The sequence below is a fragment of the Tetrahymena thermophila genome, assembly GCF_000189635.1.
Source record: "Tetrahymena thermophila SB210 genomic scaffold scf_8254607, whole genome shotgun sequence".
Classification (NCBI taxonomy): domain Eukaryota; phylum Ciliophora; class Oligohymenophorea; order Hymenostomatida; family Tetrahymenidae; genus Tetrahymena; species Tetrahymena thermophila.
This window is the reverse complement of record NW_002476377.1, coordinates 150,852-168,579: the sequence shown is the minus strand read 5'-3', so window position 1 is coordinate 168,579 and position 17,728 is coordinate 150,852. Positions and strand designations below refer to the sequence as shown.

The 17,728-nt window shown below is 22.9% G+C and overlaps 4 protein-coding genes across 4 annotated transcripts; all 4 read right to left on the bottom strand. All coding sequences in view use genetic code 6, as the record gives it.

Moving 5' to 3' along the window:
• Positions 1-50: 50 nt before the first annotated feature.
• Positions 51-1,088, bottom strand: TTHERM_00439240 (papain family cysteine protease; the record flags this gene model as incomplete). The annotated part of the gene is made up of 1 exon (XM_001017821.1): positions 51-1,088. The coding sequence occupies one exon, from the start codon at positions 1,086-1,088 to the stop codon at positions 51-53; it is 1,038 nt and encodes a 345-aa protein (XP_001017821.1).
• Positions 1,089-4,225: 3,137 nt separating this feature from the next.
• On the bottom strand, positions 4,226-5,389 carry TTHERM_00439250 (papain family cysteine protease; the record flags this gene model as incomplete). Its single annotated transcript, XM_001017822.3, has 1 exon — positions 4,226-5,389. The coding sequence occupies one exon, from the start codon at positions 5,387-5,389 to the stop codon at positions 4,226-4,228; it is 1,164 nt and encodes a 387-aa protein (XP_001017822.2).
• Positions 5,390-8,082: 2,693 nt separating this feature from the next.
• TTHERM_00439260 (WD domain, G-beta repeat protein) lies at positions 8,083-14,277 on the bottom strand (the record flags this gene model as incomplete). Its single annotated transcript, XM_001017823.2, has 2 exons — positions 8,083-13,371; positions 13,519-14,277. 2 exons carry the CDS (start codon positions 14,275-14,277, stop codon positions 8,083-8,085), a joined length of 6,048 nt encoding a protein of 2,015 aa, XP_001017823.2.
• A 1,100-nt stretch (positions 14,278-15,377) lies between these two features.
• Positions 15,378-16,889, bottom strand: TTHERM_00439270 (MFS transporter; the record flags this gene model as incomplete). The annotated part of the gene is made up of 1 exon (XM_001017824.1): positions 15,378-16,889. One exon carries the CDS (start codon positions 16,887-16,889, stop codon positions 15,378-15,380), a length of 1,512 nt encoding a protein of 503 aa, XP_001017824.1.
• Positions 16,890-17,728: the final 839 nt, after the last annotated feature.

Below are 17,728 nucleotides of genomic sequence, written 5' to 3'. Positions count from 1 at the left end.
ATTAATATAAACTTTTAATGTAAATTAATTTTATATAAATGATTTATTAATCATTAAGTAACAACTAAATTATCTAATAAGACACCGCAAGTATTACCAGGAGCTAATCTAATATAACCATTTTCACCCCAAGCTGCAGACCAACTATTTCTAATAATCCAGTTACCTTATTAATCGTAACCAACAGCAATAACAGCATGGTTGAGATCTCTTTCGGTAGTATCACCACATTCATCAAAAACACCACCAATATAGTCATTCCAATTGGTAGCATCAACTGAGACAGAAACAGGAGAGAATACTAAAGCAGCCTTCAAATCAGCTTCAGTTTTGTTGATGGGCTAGAACTTTTAAGGGTAAAAACCAAGAGAATGAGAAAGGGGAGCAGTAACTCTGCATCTACCTTAGTATCCAACATAAGGATATTTAGAGGACTAAACAATACCATACTTGATGGCATATCTGACACCTTCTTCTTAAAAACCACCATCACAACCATCAGAGTGATATCCAGCTAAATGAACACAATCAACAAGTTGTTACTCAGAAAACTTAACAAGCTTTTTGTTTTTGATTTAGTTGAAGGATTCAAGGATACCAGCAGTAGCAAAAGTCCAACAAGAACCACATTGACCTTAATCTTTTACTGGATTAAGGACACCTTTTTTTCTCCAATCAACAGAAAGAGGAAGATTGTTGGTAGGGAAAACTAAGTTTGAAACAGCGGGATCAGCAGCTAAATTTCTACCGTTATCAGCATTGTTGGATTTTTAAGAAAGTTTCTTATTCAAAATTCTATGTCTGAACTCTTCTTTAGTCATGTCAGAGAATTAATTCAAACCTTTGCTGTAGGATTTTTCAGAGGAGTGTTGGCTAATTCTAGCAAGATTTTCAAAGAAAACAATCTATCTGTAGATCTATTCTTCTTCATTTAAGTAGATTCTCTTGTAGTTGAATCTCCATTTATTGTAAGCCAATAAATCCTAGACTTTAACATTTTCAGAAATGTTATCATCAAGATCCTAACAAAAGACGCTAGGAGTAGCAATCATCAAGCAGATTAAAGCAGAAACTAATATTTTGTTCATTTTTTTTTTTTTTTCTTGTTTATTTGTTTGAATTGATTTAAAAATTTTAATCCATGAAGGATCTCGGTTTTAAAGAGTGCAAAGAGCTGTATATAGATTAGTTTTAAAATGACGCGTTTGGATAGTATTTAAAATTGATATGAACCTACTTAATCAGATTGAATTGTAAATAGTAAATAAGATTATTTTATTAAACTTATTTGATAAAAAATCTACTTGGTATTATGAGAAAACAAACAAATTTTCAAATAATTAAGAAAATAAAAAAAATGGTTTTAATGCTGAATATTTTCATCCTCATTGTTACTTCAAAGCAAAAAAGAGGCTCTTTACATATTCAAAAAATAATTTTTTTTATTCATTTATTAAAGAAGTAATTGATTGATTTATTAAAAGTATGATATCATTAGAAAGTTACTCTTAAAATCAATTAAATTAATTTATGATAATAAATATAATTCAAAAGTAAATAAATATCTTTTATCGATAAAATTCTATATACCCTTTTATTCATTTATGTTTTTTAGATTTACAAAACAAAACTTTTTCTTCAAATAATTTATCAAATTATTCACTATGTTAACATTTTTTAATGATTCTTAGCCTTAAAATATTTTATAGATTTATTTCTGTATGAATTATTTTAATTTTACTCTAAGAAATAGGTTTTAGTTGCTTAGTTTGATGATTTTACTTAATTAATGATTGGTAAACTTACATATAAATCCTCCAATTAATTAATTTTTATGTGGTCTAGATTAAAAATTTGCCTTTTCTTTAATTTTAAATTCAATTGGTAAGAATTTTATTAAGTTGAAGATTAATCACAAAAATATATTGCAAGATAATAATTAATATTAATAGCCAATAAATACATTTAATTAAATTACCATCAAAATTTAAATAAAGTATTTTGATTTCATGAGTTTAAAATCAATAAAATTGAATGGTTAAATATCTCATACATATTACGCACTTAATATAAAATATAAAATTTTTTCAAGCACAAGTAAGCAATATCAAAAATAAAGAAAGCTAGAATTTTCTGATTTTTAAACGTTCATTTTTATGATTGATTATACTCCTGCTTAAACAATAAAATGATTTTATAGTATTTTTATTGCTTGAATTAAAAAGAAAGATAGTTTATATTTTTATTTTATCTATATTGATTTATTAATAGAACTAAATCATATTTAATGGATCAATTTAATTCAACATAAAATAACTATTACCATTAAATATATAATAAAATCATCGTTGGCGTAATAATATGCTTTATTTGTAATAATCTATATTTAATTAACATACACATACGTATCTTTTAGAAGTCTTAATATACACCACTTTTAAAAATACATATCTATTTTCCATTCAATAAATATTTATTAACAATCAACCATAATAATATTATCTGAAAAATGTTAAAATCATAAATTCATATCAAATCCTCTCTTCAAAATATTTATTCATATTATGATGAATTGATTGATCCTAACTAACTAAAAAATCATATGTATGAATGAATGTGATTAACATTTTAAAAGTTTTAAAATATTAAATTTTTTAATGTATTAATTACAAAACTTAATTTTTTAGTTCAAAGTCTATTAATTAAAAGTTTACTTAAAAATAAAAATTTAATTTAAAGGTAAAATACAAATTAATGCACACAATATTAATTCATACTAATAATATTTATTACAAGGCACAAATAATTTTGGTTCTTATAAAGAAGTAAAACATATTAAATTGATAATCTTGATTTTATTTGAAAGATTAACCAATTATATTTTTTAATACAATTTTAGTTTTAAATTATCTTTAGATAAAATGACAAAAAATGAATGGACTATTCAACCATTTTCTAATATAATTAAATGGTAAATATTAGTTTAATTTTTATTTCTGACGTATTTGTACTTTGTGAATATTAGTGGAGTTTTTGTATTTATTGATATTTATTTATTTACATTTTGAAAATTTTTAACAAACTTAGTATGGATTCTACCATTCAGTATTTAATTTTAAAACGATTCAAGTTAATCTGAAATACCATTCAAAAAATTAATAATAGCTAAGGTAAAAAGAAAAAAGCTTGCCTTAAAAAACAATTATTGAAGTATTACATAAAGTAATAAATAGTAATACATATAAATTTCTATTCTATTTTATATTATGAAATTACTTAAAATTTTATTTTTATGGAGGTTTTTTTTAATTTTTTGAAGATATTCATTAATAATAATATAAATTAATTTAAAATTTATAAATTAATAATTTTTAAAATTCTTAACTCTATATTAAATTTCATTTTATTATATACTATTTGTGATCTACTGTAGGTGTTCATCTATTATAAGGATGATTTTTGAATAAGGAGGAAAAACTTTGAAGTTATTTTTCAATAACGAAAGTAAAGTTTGAAAATAATTTATTTTTGTACCCTCCTTATAGAAGTGTACCTACGTTAATATTTTTTAAGAGTCAAACTGTTTTTGGATAAATTTAAAGTTTAGTTAGCTTTTGTCTTACTTTTATCTAAAAATAATAAATAAATCTATTTTTACTTTTTTTATTTCAAGCATATCATATTAGTTGAATATATATTTTATAAAGAAACTTTATAACTTAAACCTTTACTTCATCAATTAGTATTTATTTACTAAGAGATCAATGTGTTTCATAAAAAATAAGTTAATATATTTACTCATATAATTAAGTTTAATGTATCATTTTATTGCTACATATATTCGTTCTTTTTTAATATATTTTAATTTATTTTAGTAATTTGAATATCTTTCCTAAATAATCTAATTAAAATAAATTAATTATGAAATTTTTAAAAAAATTAATCTATCCCACTAATTAAATGTGAAATAAAATATTTAATTAAAATTAGTAAAATAATATCAATATAATTTTGTCAGTCAGCCATTTATTCAATTAATAAGTAATATTTCATTGATAAGAAATAAATTTGATGAAGGAAGAGTAAATAATTTTTTGTTAAGTAATTGATAAAAAGTGATTTATTTTAATTTTAAAAATATTTTAAGCTTTAAGCAAAAAGAAAAAAACATAATGTATATAATTAATATTATTGTAAATGTACTAATTTATATTTATTTTTATTTTCATTAAGTAACTATTAATCCATCAAGCAAAATACCACAAGTGTTACCAGGAGCTAATCTTATGTAACCATCTTCACCCCAAGCTGCAGACCAACTGTTTCTAACAATCCAGTTACCTTCTTGGTCATAACCTACAGCGATGACAGCATGATTGAGATCTTCTTCGGTAGTATATCCACATTCATCAAAAACACCACCATAGTATTCTTTCCAGGTATCAGCATTGACGGAGATTGAAACAGGGGAGAAAACTAAAGCAGCTTTCAAGTCAGCTTCAGTTTTATTGACAAGTTGGAACTTTTAAGGGTAAAAACCTACAGAACGAGAAGTGGGAGATGTGACTTTGCATCTACCTTGATATCCAACATAAGGGTATTTGTAAGATTAAACAATACCATACTCAATTGCATATCTAACACCATCTTCTTAAAAACCACCATCACAACCATCAGAATCATATCCAGCTAGGCTGACACAATCAACAAGTTGTTGCTCAGAGAACTTAAGAAGCTATTTATTTTTAATTTAGTTGAATGACTCAAGGATGCCAGCAGTTGCAAAAGTCCAGCATGAACCACAAGTACCTTAATTTTTTACAGGATTGAGGACACCTCTTTTTCTCCAATCAACAGATAGAGGAAGATTATTGGTGGGAAAGACTAAGTTGGAAACAGCTGGATCAGCAGCTAAATTTCTACCACCCTTATTACTGCTAGCCTTTTTAGAAATCTTCTTATTCAAAACTCTTTGTTTGAATTCTTCTTTAGTCATATCAGAGAACTGGTTCAAACCCTTACTGTAGGATTTATGAGAAGGGTGTTTGTTAACACTAGCAAGATTTTCAAAGAAAACAATCTATCTGTAGATCTGCTCTTCTTCATTAAGATAGACTCTCTTATAGTTGAATCTCCATTTATTGTATGCTAATAAGTCTTAGACTTTAATGTCTTCAGAAATGTTATTTTCAACATCCTAGCAAAACACACTAGGAGTAGCAATCATTAAGCAAATTAAAGCAGAGATAAGTAGCTTATTCATTTTTTATTTATTAGTTTTTTTGTTTTATAATTTTTATAAATTTTATGACTAAAATATCCAAGATTTAAAGCTTACCGTTCGTTCTAGTAAATATTTTATTTAATTGATGATATGTTTGAGTATCATTTAAAGTAGAAACCATCATACTTAATCAGACAGATTGAATACTGAATTTTCTAATAAATTAATTTATTAAGTTCATTTGATAATAAATCTACTTGATTAATATCTAAAATAAATGTAAATGTTATTTTCAACATCCTAGCAAAACACACTAGGAGTAGTAATCATTAAGCAAATTAAAGCAGAGATAAGTAGCTTTTTCATTTTTTATTTATTGGTTTATTTGTTTTATAATTTTTATAAATTTTATGATTAAAGTATCCAAGATTTAAAGCTTACCGTTCTAGTAAGTATTTTATTTAATTGATGATGTGTTTGAATATCATTTAAAGTAGAGTTCTTCATACTTAATCAGACAGATTGAATCTGAATTTTCTAATGAATTAATTTATTAATTTTCTTTTGATAATAAATCTACTTGATTAATATTTAAAATAAATGAAAATGTTAATATGGAATTCAGAAAGTGGTTAAGAAAAATTAAATTATATGATTTAATTAAATAAAAAATAAAAGCAATATTCTATTATATTCTAGTTGCGAGTATAACCCTAATTTATTTTAAAAATTCAACTTGCAGAAAACATAAACTAGTTCTATTTACTTTTTGAAACTTATTAATTTATTTTAAGACAATAAGTATAGTTGAAAAGTAAGTAAGCAAATATACTTAGCTTATAAAACTCTATTTGAATATTCATACTTTTTATATTCAAAATATTAAATAAATAAAATGATTCTTTCTCAGATTGCTAAGTATCATGCTTCTTTTTTATGTGATTTTGCCTTTTTTTACTTATTTAACTTTATATTCACCATATTGCTTCATATTATAAAAACACTAGGTTTAGTTACAAGTACTGTTATTCTGTAATATTTAATTTTTCATGTATTTGTTAAATAAATTCAAACGCAAACCCTTTGTTTTATTATATGTCTTTACGTCTATAGACATTATTTTTTCTTTTTTGCTCATTTTAAACTGTAATAGTAGGAATTTTTTAGAATTTTAGCAATAATACATGTAATGTATGATAGCGATATACTTTAGTCACCAATAGAATAACTTATAATATTACTTTTCAAATATTTCTAATTAATTTCACAATTATTTTCTTAGTTTTGAGTAATCAAATTTTAATGGTTAAAAATATTATAAACGATTCATAGATATATAATAATTTATCTTACACAGCCAAAATTACACTATAAATATTATTAATAGATAAAGTATACAGCCTTTAAAATAAAAATGACTAAATTATTTATATATGTTTAAAATTTATTGTTGAATTGTCTAAAGTTTTTCTTCATTTTAAAAAATATTTTATAAACCTTTTTAAATCTTGATTTAAAAAATTTAGTCCATTCATTATATTTACAAAAATTTAAATTTTATTTAATGAATTAGATTTTAATTAGAACTAAATTTTAATTACTTCGAAAAATTATATTCAACATCAATCAACTATTACTAATATTAGATACAAAGATATCCTTGTAGGGTGAAGTATGATAAAATTCTATTTTATTTGTTAAACTCATCATTTAGAAGACTTTATACGAATTATTTTTAAATTATTATTTTCCTTGAAGAAAATACAAATTTTATAATTCATTTGATAAAATATAAAAAAATAAATTGAAGTTTTTATTACTTAATCTAAAGGTATATTTAGTAAAAAATAGTTAAGTCTCAATTTTAATGGTTGAAAATAAATAGAGCAGTAATTCTATTTGATTAATCATGCTATTGATATAATTTTTATTTCTTGTTTAAATAAAAACTATATAAACATAAAATATGCACTTTTAAAAATAATTATTTTGATATAAATATTGATTTTACCTTTTTCATTAAAAAGTAAATTAAAATCAAAATCTATCATACAATTATATATTCAAATTTTTTTTATGATTAGAAACACTTTATTTTCCAATATTAAAATTTTTTAGCTTCCCTTTACATAAGATCTATTCAAAGATAGTTGATAAGCTCATTTATTTTATTTTTTTATTATTTCAACTCAGAGTTCTTTTACAATTTTCTCACTTTTTTAATATTATATTTATTAATTTTCTATTTAGGTTTTTTTCATAAATATATAATTGGCTACATCTATTTGCATATGAGTTATGTATTTTTTTATGACTATTTTTTCATTTCCATTGATATTCAAATGGAAATAGAAATTTAAATAAAGAAAAATTTTTAATTTTGAGTTAGTAAGGTAAATATTTTTGGGAAAAAGAAGGAGGTGTGGGGTACATTAATAAATGAGGTTTGATAATATATATACATATATTTTCAAAATTTTGAATGAAAAGCTTAGTCTTTTTATGAATGGTTAGATATAAAGGGTTAGGATGGAATATTTAATCAAATTTTTTGATAGTTTATGTTTATAAAAAGAAATTAAAATAAATAGTAAACGAATTTTATTTCATTAGGAATCCAGTTTAAATAATTTATTATTAAAAACAAGTGATTTCAAAGCAACAAAAAATTAAAATATGTTTTTTCAATAAAAAAATATGAGCAAATTTTCAACAATTTTTAAATAAATACATTAAAATTTTTTTAGTAAAACATATTTTTCGGGATTCCAAATAAGTTTTTGTAAGAATACAATTTGTAAAATAAAATGAACTCTAATTCGTTCTTTTGTTCTTTTGAGGTTATTTAAAAGTTTTAATCATAATTCAAAAGAGTAGTCAAATAATTGCAGGTTTGTAATATCTTCTAATTAAATTTAGTCTAATTGATATTTTGATAGAGTTACTTCATCTAAATATTACTTTCCTTATGCAACAACATTTCCTTCTGTAAAAGAGATAACATACCAATCTTGATTTACTTATTTAATCAAAAAGTATTTTTTATTTTATGAAACTTAGCCAATTGCATTATTAAAATCACCTAAGGAACAGATCTACTTGATTATTTTAAAAGCTTTATTTGTTGACCAAACCTTTGCTTTATTGTCAACAGAGCTAGTAATTAAATATTACTAATCAGGAGAAAAGGTAATAGAAGTAATGGGGGAAGAATGAGCTTTTATTAAATTAATTAACTAATAATTTTATGACTTTGACCAGATTCTACAAGTATTATCCCAAGAACAAGTTAAAAGAAAGCAATCATCTGGACTATAAACACACTAAGACACTTATTCTGTATGTCCTTTTAATGTGGCTTTTAATTAAAATTTATTTTAAACATCCCAGATTTTGCAAGTTTAATCTTTAGAAACACTAGCTAAATCTGTATTATTCTATGAAAATTTGGCAGCAGTTACTGCTCTTGTATGAGCATTTATATTTTGCAATAACTAGAAATCTTTTTGTAAATCATAAATTTTAATAGTTTTATCATCTGAAGTGCTTACTAAATATTTTCCGTCACTTGAAAATTAAACTGAATTTACTTACTTTGAATGGTTTTATAACTCTTTTAATAATTAAAATTCATTTAAAACATCATATACTCTTACGGTGTCATCCCAAGAAGACAAAGCTAAATATTTACTATCACAAGAAAAAACTACAGATTGTATTGAATCAGGATTCTTTATTGTTGCTTTTAACTTAAAGTTGTCTTTTGGATCCCAGATCTTGCAAGTCTTATCAACTGAGGCAGATATTAAAAATTTTCCATCTTTTGAAAAATCTAAACAGCTTATAGGATCAGTGTGTTATTTAATAGTTTTAACTAACTCAAATCCTTATTTAGCTTCCCAAATTTTAAAAGATTTATCCCAAGAACCAGTCGCAAGATAATTACCATCATGAGAGTAGCTTACAAAATTTATTGAATGAGTATGTCCTTTGTTATTAACAACTTATTAATCATTTATCGGAAGCTGTATTCCCTGTAAATTATAGCAAACTATATTACTACTACTTGCTAAAGCCAAATATCTTTGATCACATGTAATATCAATAGCAGAACATATTTAATTGCTATTTAGATTTAATATTAGTGGTGTTGAGTAGCCTTTATAAATATCCCAAATAACACAAATCTAGTCTCTACCTACTGTAATAAAATATTGAGAATCACTTGAAAATTACATCATACTTAAACTTTTGCTTTGAGGTGTTAATTAAAATATTAGAGAAAAGTTTTGTTTTACACTCCAAAAATATATTTGATTTTCGAGTGATTCTAATGAAGCAGTTGCAAAGTACAAATTATCTTTAGAAAAAGTCATGAAAGAAATATTTTTAGTATGCTTTTACAAACTGCATATTTGCTAAACTTCTTTATCAATACTGAAAATTTTGCAGATGTTATTATAACTAAAAGCAAAGTATTAGCAATCGAATGAATTAGCCACATTATCAGCTTATTCAAATTCAAATTATATCTTTTTTTTGAATCCTTCATCTGAATTGTACAATAAAAATTTAGATTTATTGTTTAGTAAAATTAAATTTTGGCTGTTATGTGAAAAATAAACATTTGAAAGTTATTCAAATGGTTCCTAGAATTGATATAGTAATTCAAAGTTCTTCTAAATGCTATACAATGATATTTTGTCTTATTTTAACTAAATGCAAAGATATTTATTATTAAAAGAAAATTATATGTCAACTATTTCATCATTTAATTATGATAGCGTTTTACTTAAGCTAAATCCTTTTTCCATATTCCAAATTTTTACTGATTTATTATGAAAAACTGCTGCTAGATATGCACTATCATAAGAAATTTGATATAAGATTGCTTGTTGAATTTCAGGAATTTTAAATTAACCTTTAAAATTGTTTTCTACATTCCAAAGTTTGGAAGAATCGCTAGAGTTACTTATCATGAATTTATTGTTGCTTGAAAATTTTATTGAATTTATCTGATTTCTATGACATTTAATTGTAGTTAAAAGAGAAAAGTTTTCATCATTATTGTAAATGTGGCATATGTTATCATCATTACATATTCCTATTTATTTATCATCAGAGCTAAAAGAAATGAAAGCATTTAATTTCATGTTAACTTAAATAGTTGATACCAACTTAAAATTATCTTTAACAGTATAAATCCTGCAATATTTATCAAATGATAATATAAAAAGATATTTATTGTCATTTGAAAATATTACTTAGATAATTTTTGATTTGCAGTCTTCTATTGAAGTAATAAATTGGAAATTTTTTTCTACATCCCAAACCTTACAGCTTAAATCAAGTGAACCTGTTGCTAAATATTTGGAATCATTCGAAAAAGCAATGCTAGATATAGGATCAAAATGTTAATCTTTTATTGTAGTAATCATATTTAATTAATTTTCTAAGTTATATATTAGAATAGATTCTTGCATAGATGTAGCTAAGTATTTATTATTATTAGATATAGCAAGGTATTGAGTTTGTATGTTCAACAAAGAAACTTTAGAGGTGGTGATATCACCTGAAAATGATTGATTATTTACTAAACTTATAATGCAGTTGTTTGATTTGCTATTTGAAAAACTAAAATCTTTGATAGATTCAGAAAATTTTAAAATATTTTAAATTTCTAAATTTTATTTATCGATTACGAAAAGCACATTCAATGAAGACATTATTAGATAATTTTTTCTCATTAATAGTTTAGTCAAAGGAGATGAAGTAATATACTTAGATTACTTCAATTAAAATTAGAGGTTATTATATTCAAAGATATTTAAAAACCCATCATTTGTTGTAGAATAAATTAAATTGGATTCTGAAAAACAAATTTAATTAAAATTAAAGTAATTGTTGGTATCAAATATTTTTGGTAAGTTGTCATGGTATGCATACTATGTATTTGAAGATGCTAAATTTAAATTTGAGTCTTTTATAAATGCTTGTGATAAATTTGATCTATCAAGATTAACTGAATGATGTTTTGCCTAAGAGATATACGAACTTGAAAATGAACAAAAGCTGAGATTGAGATTGAAATAAAAAAAGTTGCTCATAAATAATGCAGATAGTAAATTAGAAGCACCGATATCTATCTCACTAAAATCTGTACTTTTTTTAATCTTTGACATTTTGATGTACTGTAAATATTTATTCATTTCTGAAACATTGTCACTTTCATAGCTGCTCATAAAATTTTTTGACATAATCTCTGGTTAGATTAAATGGAAAAATGTTTACATTATACCATAATCTTAATTATTGCTTAGTTTATGATATACAAAAAGTTTTTTATTTATGCTGAATTCTTTGAGCTGTGAAATTGATAATTTATAAATTGATTCATGGCTTTAAAAATCAAATTTAATTGCTCTTGCAACAAAATAGTGATATAAGCATAGATTTTTAATTGACAAGTGTTATTCCTAGTTATTTAAAAGGATTTAATTATTTTATTTTTCTATTGTTTAAAGCAATTTGTCTCTAATATTAGAATTTAAAAGCTTTTTTATTTATTCACTAAATGTAAATTTCACTTTCTACTTCTCTACTTCAAGTGATTACTGATCTCTACTAAGAAAAGCTAACAAAGCAATGTGTTAATAATATTCAAAATAAGAATTGATTATCTATAATTTAATATTTGCATCTTTTTTCGATGTTTATTGGTGTATTTCTTGGTTAATAAATTTAACAGACTACTTTTCAAACAATTTTTAGTAGAATAATTCAAAAATATCAGATTGAAAGCGGATATTCTCCAGTGAAATATTTTAATTTTTGATTAGCTTTGAGATATAAAACAAGTTTATTGGGATTTTAATCAATTTTCTTAAATTTAAATTTTGTTAAATTTACTAAATTTTATTTTAAAGATTTATTTTAAATTCGTTTGAATCCAAAGTTGAAATTTTAATGACTTAATTTAAGTAATCCATAGTAGTTTAACTTTTGAGTTTTTTTAATTCGATTAAACTTATGTTCGATGGTTAACATTTAGTTTGTATTAAATTAGTGATGTTATATTCTTTTAATTTATCTTTTCTAATAGATAGAAGCCATTTGGTATTCTTCCACTAAGATATGCTTAAAATTTAATTAATATTTTAATATGCTCTGATACAATCTTCAAAATTATCAAAAATGAATAATTTTAAATTTTCTGATTCTTTTAAGTAAGAAATCTAATTTTTATTGAGGCCTTCATCAAGTAAATACAAATCTAAGCTGTTGTTGTATTTTTTTAGTAGTTCACATTAGATAAAAATAGGAATGTAATTTGGATAGCTTTAGTAAGAAGCAAAAATATTTAAATTATTAGTTAGAATACTCTTAATTTCATGAAGCAATCTAGTTTTACCATATCCTGTCTCTCCGCTAACAACTAAAACAGATCTATCTTTTGATTAATTTAATAATCCAATTAGAATTTATTAAATCCTATTTTCATTAATCACATCTATTGACTATATATCATTAAAGAAGTTGTTTCCTTCCAAAATTTAAAACTATTAATTTGCATACATTTATTTAATCTGCAATTACTTTTTAGATATTTAACTTTAAGTCTGCTTGAGCTTTATTTTTAGGTCTGTTTACCATTTACTAATAGAATTTTAAAAAATTAATTTTTGTATTTCTTCAATGTTACTTATTTTTATTTCGTATTAGTCTAAGTTTTCTATTATAAAAGAAACATATTTTTTTCTTTCACCATCAAACTAAATAATTTTATTCATAAATTACTAGTCTTTTATAATTTATTAGTAACAGCTCATGAAATAGGAATTACATTCAAACACCTGCTTTACCACTACATTACTAACTTACTTTGAGTATGTTTACTCTGCCTAAGGAGTATTTTCAAACAAATATTAACATATTAAACCCAAGAAAAGTTGATTATTATCGGTTATTAACATATTAGTTTGATCTAGCATGTACTTCAATCTTAACTGTATATTAGTACTTAACTGTTTAAAGCAGATATTTTATAAATTTAGTAAAATGTATTCCTTATTAAAAATAACTTTATCCTGTTAATTCAAATTTAAGTTCTTCAAGAAAGTATTGAACTGGTTCTAAAAGGGTTATATCTAAGTAAAAAATTCATTGATAAATTGTTTTTAATTTTAGATGAATTGAAAATCACATTTCAATTTATGCAAAATTTAGTTAATTTTTATTAAATTGATAATTATTTTGTTGCTAACTGAAGAAATCATTTAATTGAATAATTCTACATACAAAAGAAACTCTTCAGTATTCGAAATTTCCCACATTTTTTCTTTAAATTTTTCAATTTTTAATATCCAAACCTACAGTAGATACTTAATAATGCAGCCTTAAGGTGAGTCTTCAAATTTATGAATTTTATTGTTGATTTATAAAATAATCTAATTTATTTAGCTTTGATTGTAATCTAATTACTACTATTTATCATTAGGTTTAAGACTAATTATTATAACTACAAATTTTTTAACATCTTCATAGAAATCCAAATCTGGATTGCTTTTAGTTGAATCAGATTAGTTATTGTATTATTCTAAGATTTCTATCATATAAAGAACATCTTAGCATGGAGAATCACTTGTCTTTTTTTCTAACTAATTCTTGAACTCTGAAATCATTTTGCTTAATTCTGCACATATATTCTTTGAATCATCATCATCATTCTACTTACACTATGTAATAAAGTAAGCTAAATAAGTCTCAAGTAATTCAAAAACGTATGGTTTGTAAAGATTTATATTTGATACTATAATAGAACTGAAATCAAATATACTTTATTTGAATAACTTATATTATGATTCTAGCTATTTATTTTCTATAATATTTTTCACAATTTCCTTTTAATCTTAACTTTAATTAAAATTTTCAATAAAATTTTGATCCAAACTCTCAAAACCAATATAATCATTTTGCACTTCTTATGTTTTTTTTTCTACGATATCTTATTATTTTGATGCACCACAACCTCCTCCTAATAACCTATGACCCATAGTTTAGAAAATATCATCTATAAATTGCATTATTTTACTCTTCAGTAATTTAATCTATAAATTTCTAATGTATTGCTTTGCTATTTAGCTTAATATATTTTTCTACTTATTTGACAAAGCTATTTCTTGTATTTTACTTCTGCTTTTTTGATATAATGAGCAATTAAAATGTTGATCATATTCAAAAATAATTTATTTGTTTAAAGTTTACATGATAATTATTTATTTTTTATTAAATACGTTATTCTTTTACTAAAACATACTTTTATCTTTGTTTGCAATCATTTTAATGAAGGTAATTAGTTAAATGAAGCTAAATTTTCTTATAATAATATTGTCGTATTTAAGATCAGAAAATAAATTCTTTTCTTCTACTATTTTTATGCCCTAAATTGAGTAAAACTGTTGATAATTCCAATCTAATTTATAAAGAAAGACAATAAATGTAAAAAACTCAACGATAGCTCTAACAAGAAAGTTTAAATTTTAATTTATAATTTTAGTTTATAATTCTATTATTGCCTTTATCTTCTTTTAATTTATGTTAGTTTGTTAAGATATCAAAAATTTATTTTCTTAATTAATTATTTATTCTAAAATACTATCGATAAAATATTAGTAAATATAAAACAAATGATCAGAAAATTATAAAAATCAAAGATCATTATGACTTCTTAATATCTAAAAAAGTAAATTTTTATTCCATAAAAAATCAAGAATATTTGATATCTAAATTATAAAAATATAAAACCTGTCCTTTCTTATATTAAAAGTGTTTAAAATAAATAAAAAATTTAATCAACTTAATCTTATTTTTTGTTTTAAAATGTATCAAAACTTTTATATTATTTTTAACAAATTTAGAAATAAATACTTTATATTTGATTTATTGAAATTAAAATATAATTTATGTTTTAACTTATTCCACTCAAAAAATTGGTTGTTTTTAATTAGTTTCTTTGTTAGAATTCTCAATTGAAATACTTTTCTTATCAAATATAGTTTAAAATAAATTTTATTACTAGATAAAAATATCAATGAAGATTAAAGTAAAAAGATAAAGTATTTTGTTTAATAAATTAGTGAAATATTTTTGTTGTTCATTGTGGTGGTGACCAAGTGTAACTTGTTTTTAAGCGTGCTAAAAGAGCAAATCCTAAGAAAATAATTATTCCAAGACAAGTGATTGCAGAGTCGTAAGTCATGTAAGTGAAGACAAGATAATTTACCATTTAGACGATAATTACAGCAGCAAAAAAAGAAGTAGCTTTTATAGGTAATAATTTTGAGCCTGTATCAATTCCAAATATTTTTATAAATATTGGACCCATAATTGTTTGCAACCCGTTACTAACCATTCCAATTGTGACATACCAAATTAAGAGAAGTGGTTTACTTGTAGAAATTAATGGGATAGTAGCTGCAAATAATCCGATGACAACTTAAATAATCAGTAGACACTTTTTGTAACAAAATCTATCTATGATATGACCAAATGTAAGATTAGCTACTCCTCCGAGAATTTAGTTTACTATTAAGATGAAAGTCAAGAAATAATCATCATTAATTTTAGTAGATGCATATACCTTGAAGTTCATTGAGAGGAATGCTATATAAAGAGCATTCAAAATTCCAGTTAAGTAAATCATCATAAAAGGCTCAGTAAAAATACTCTATTTTAATGGAGGATAATATTAGCTTTCAACAATCCCTGAGGTTCTTGTAGATTAATCACTTTTTTCTTTATTTTTGTTCAGTTATTATTTATCGTTTGATTTATTTTTATCTAAACTAATCTAATTCTAAACATTTTCGTCATCTTCTTCAATTTTATAGTCATATTACTAATTTGGAGAGTGTTAAGAATTTTATTAAACGAATTGTAATTCTTAAATTCTTGAGGAACTTTCATCTTATTATGAGCCAGTGATAATTTTTTTTGTTATCTTCAGGGATCCAGGAATTAAAAATATTGCTTATATGGTATTTATTATTATCATAGTTAGTTAAAATCTACTTGAGATATGCTCATCAAAAATTTTGATTTCTTAGTCACCTTCCTTTTTTGTAATTGTAGGAGAACTATTATCAGGATTAATAATAGCTGTGAAGAGGAATATGGTTACAATTGTAGATAGACTCAAACAAAAAAATGAAAGTCCGCTCACCTTTCCAGATTAATTTTAATCAAAATGACTCCAAACGCAATTCAAAATTGGAATAGCTGATATTGTAAATGCAGTGCAACCTATGAGTAAATAAAATAATGCAAATTAGTTAAATGTTTTCATGAAAACACATAAGTATATGCTCACTATATAGAGAATGCCACATCCTCTAATTATCCTTTCAAAACCAAATTTTTCTGCTAACTATACTGATACTACTGATCCAAACCCTAAAAAAAGCATCATTAGTCCAAATGTTACAGATGCTTTTTTCATCTAAAAACCTTCTTCAATTTCGAAAAAATAGGAATAAAAATACAGGTTGATAGACCCCCAAGCGAGAATTAATCCAGATCCAAGTTTAAATAAGCACGCACCTACTAAAGTATCATGTGCTTCTTTTGTTGGAGCCTAAATCTATAATTTTTTAAAGATGTAATCCATATTGAAAGAATATAAATAAAACTAATTTAATTATCTAAAAGTTATTAAAACAAACAATATAATCAATTTCTTTTCGCTTAATTGTGTGATTGATTTAATATCACATATACCTTATAATAAATATAAATAATAAAATAAAATAAAGGTATTTGCTTTTTATTTCATTTCCAGCAACATCTTCTGTACATATATTTTTATGTTAATTTTCTTGAGTGGCTAAGAGTCTATCTGTCTACTCTTGGAAAATACCTATTAAAATTTTTCTATTACGTTGTTTGATAATTAAGGTCAATTGATTTGATTTTACATATATTATTGTGGTAAAATATTTTGTGTTATGTATTGAAAAAAATCACATCTTTTAAACAATAAAATTTAATATTTTAATTTAGGTAGTAAGGATATATTTCATATATTATATTTTGTTTTTTAATTATTTACTTTCAATACTCATTAATTGAGCAAGCTATACCCTTAAATTTATATAAAAAATTATCTTTATTCAGAATATTTTTGTTATTTACCGTTTTTAAGATTCTGGTAATCACTGAGTATAACATAATATATATTAATCAAAACATAAATTATTTATTATTCTATAAAATTGAATAACAAAGTATTAATTATATAAATATAAGAACTATTTACAATTATTAAAAACAATATTAAAATACAAACAGATAAACAATAAATAAATAGCATAATACTAATAAGTAAACAAATGTAATATTTATAAAGATTTGATAAATCCTTTTATTTTTTATTTTTATAAAATTACAAATGAGATAGAGGTTTTATATGAAAATTTTAATTCTTAATGTAAAGCAAATAATATTTTA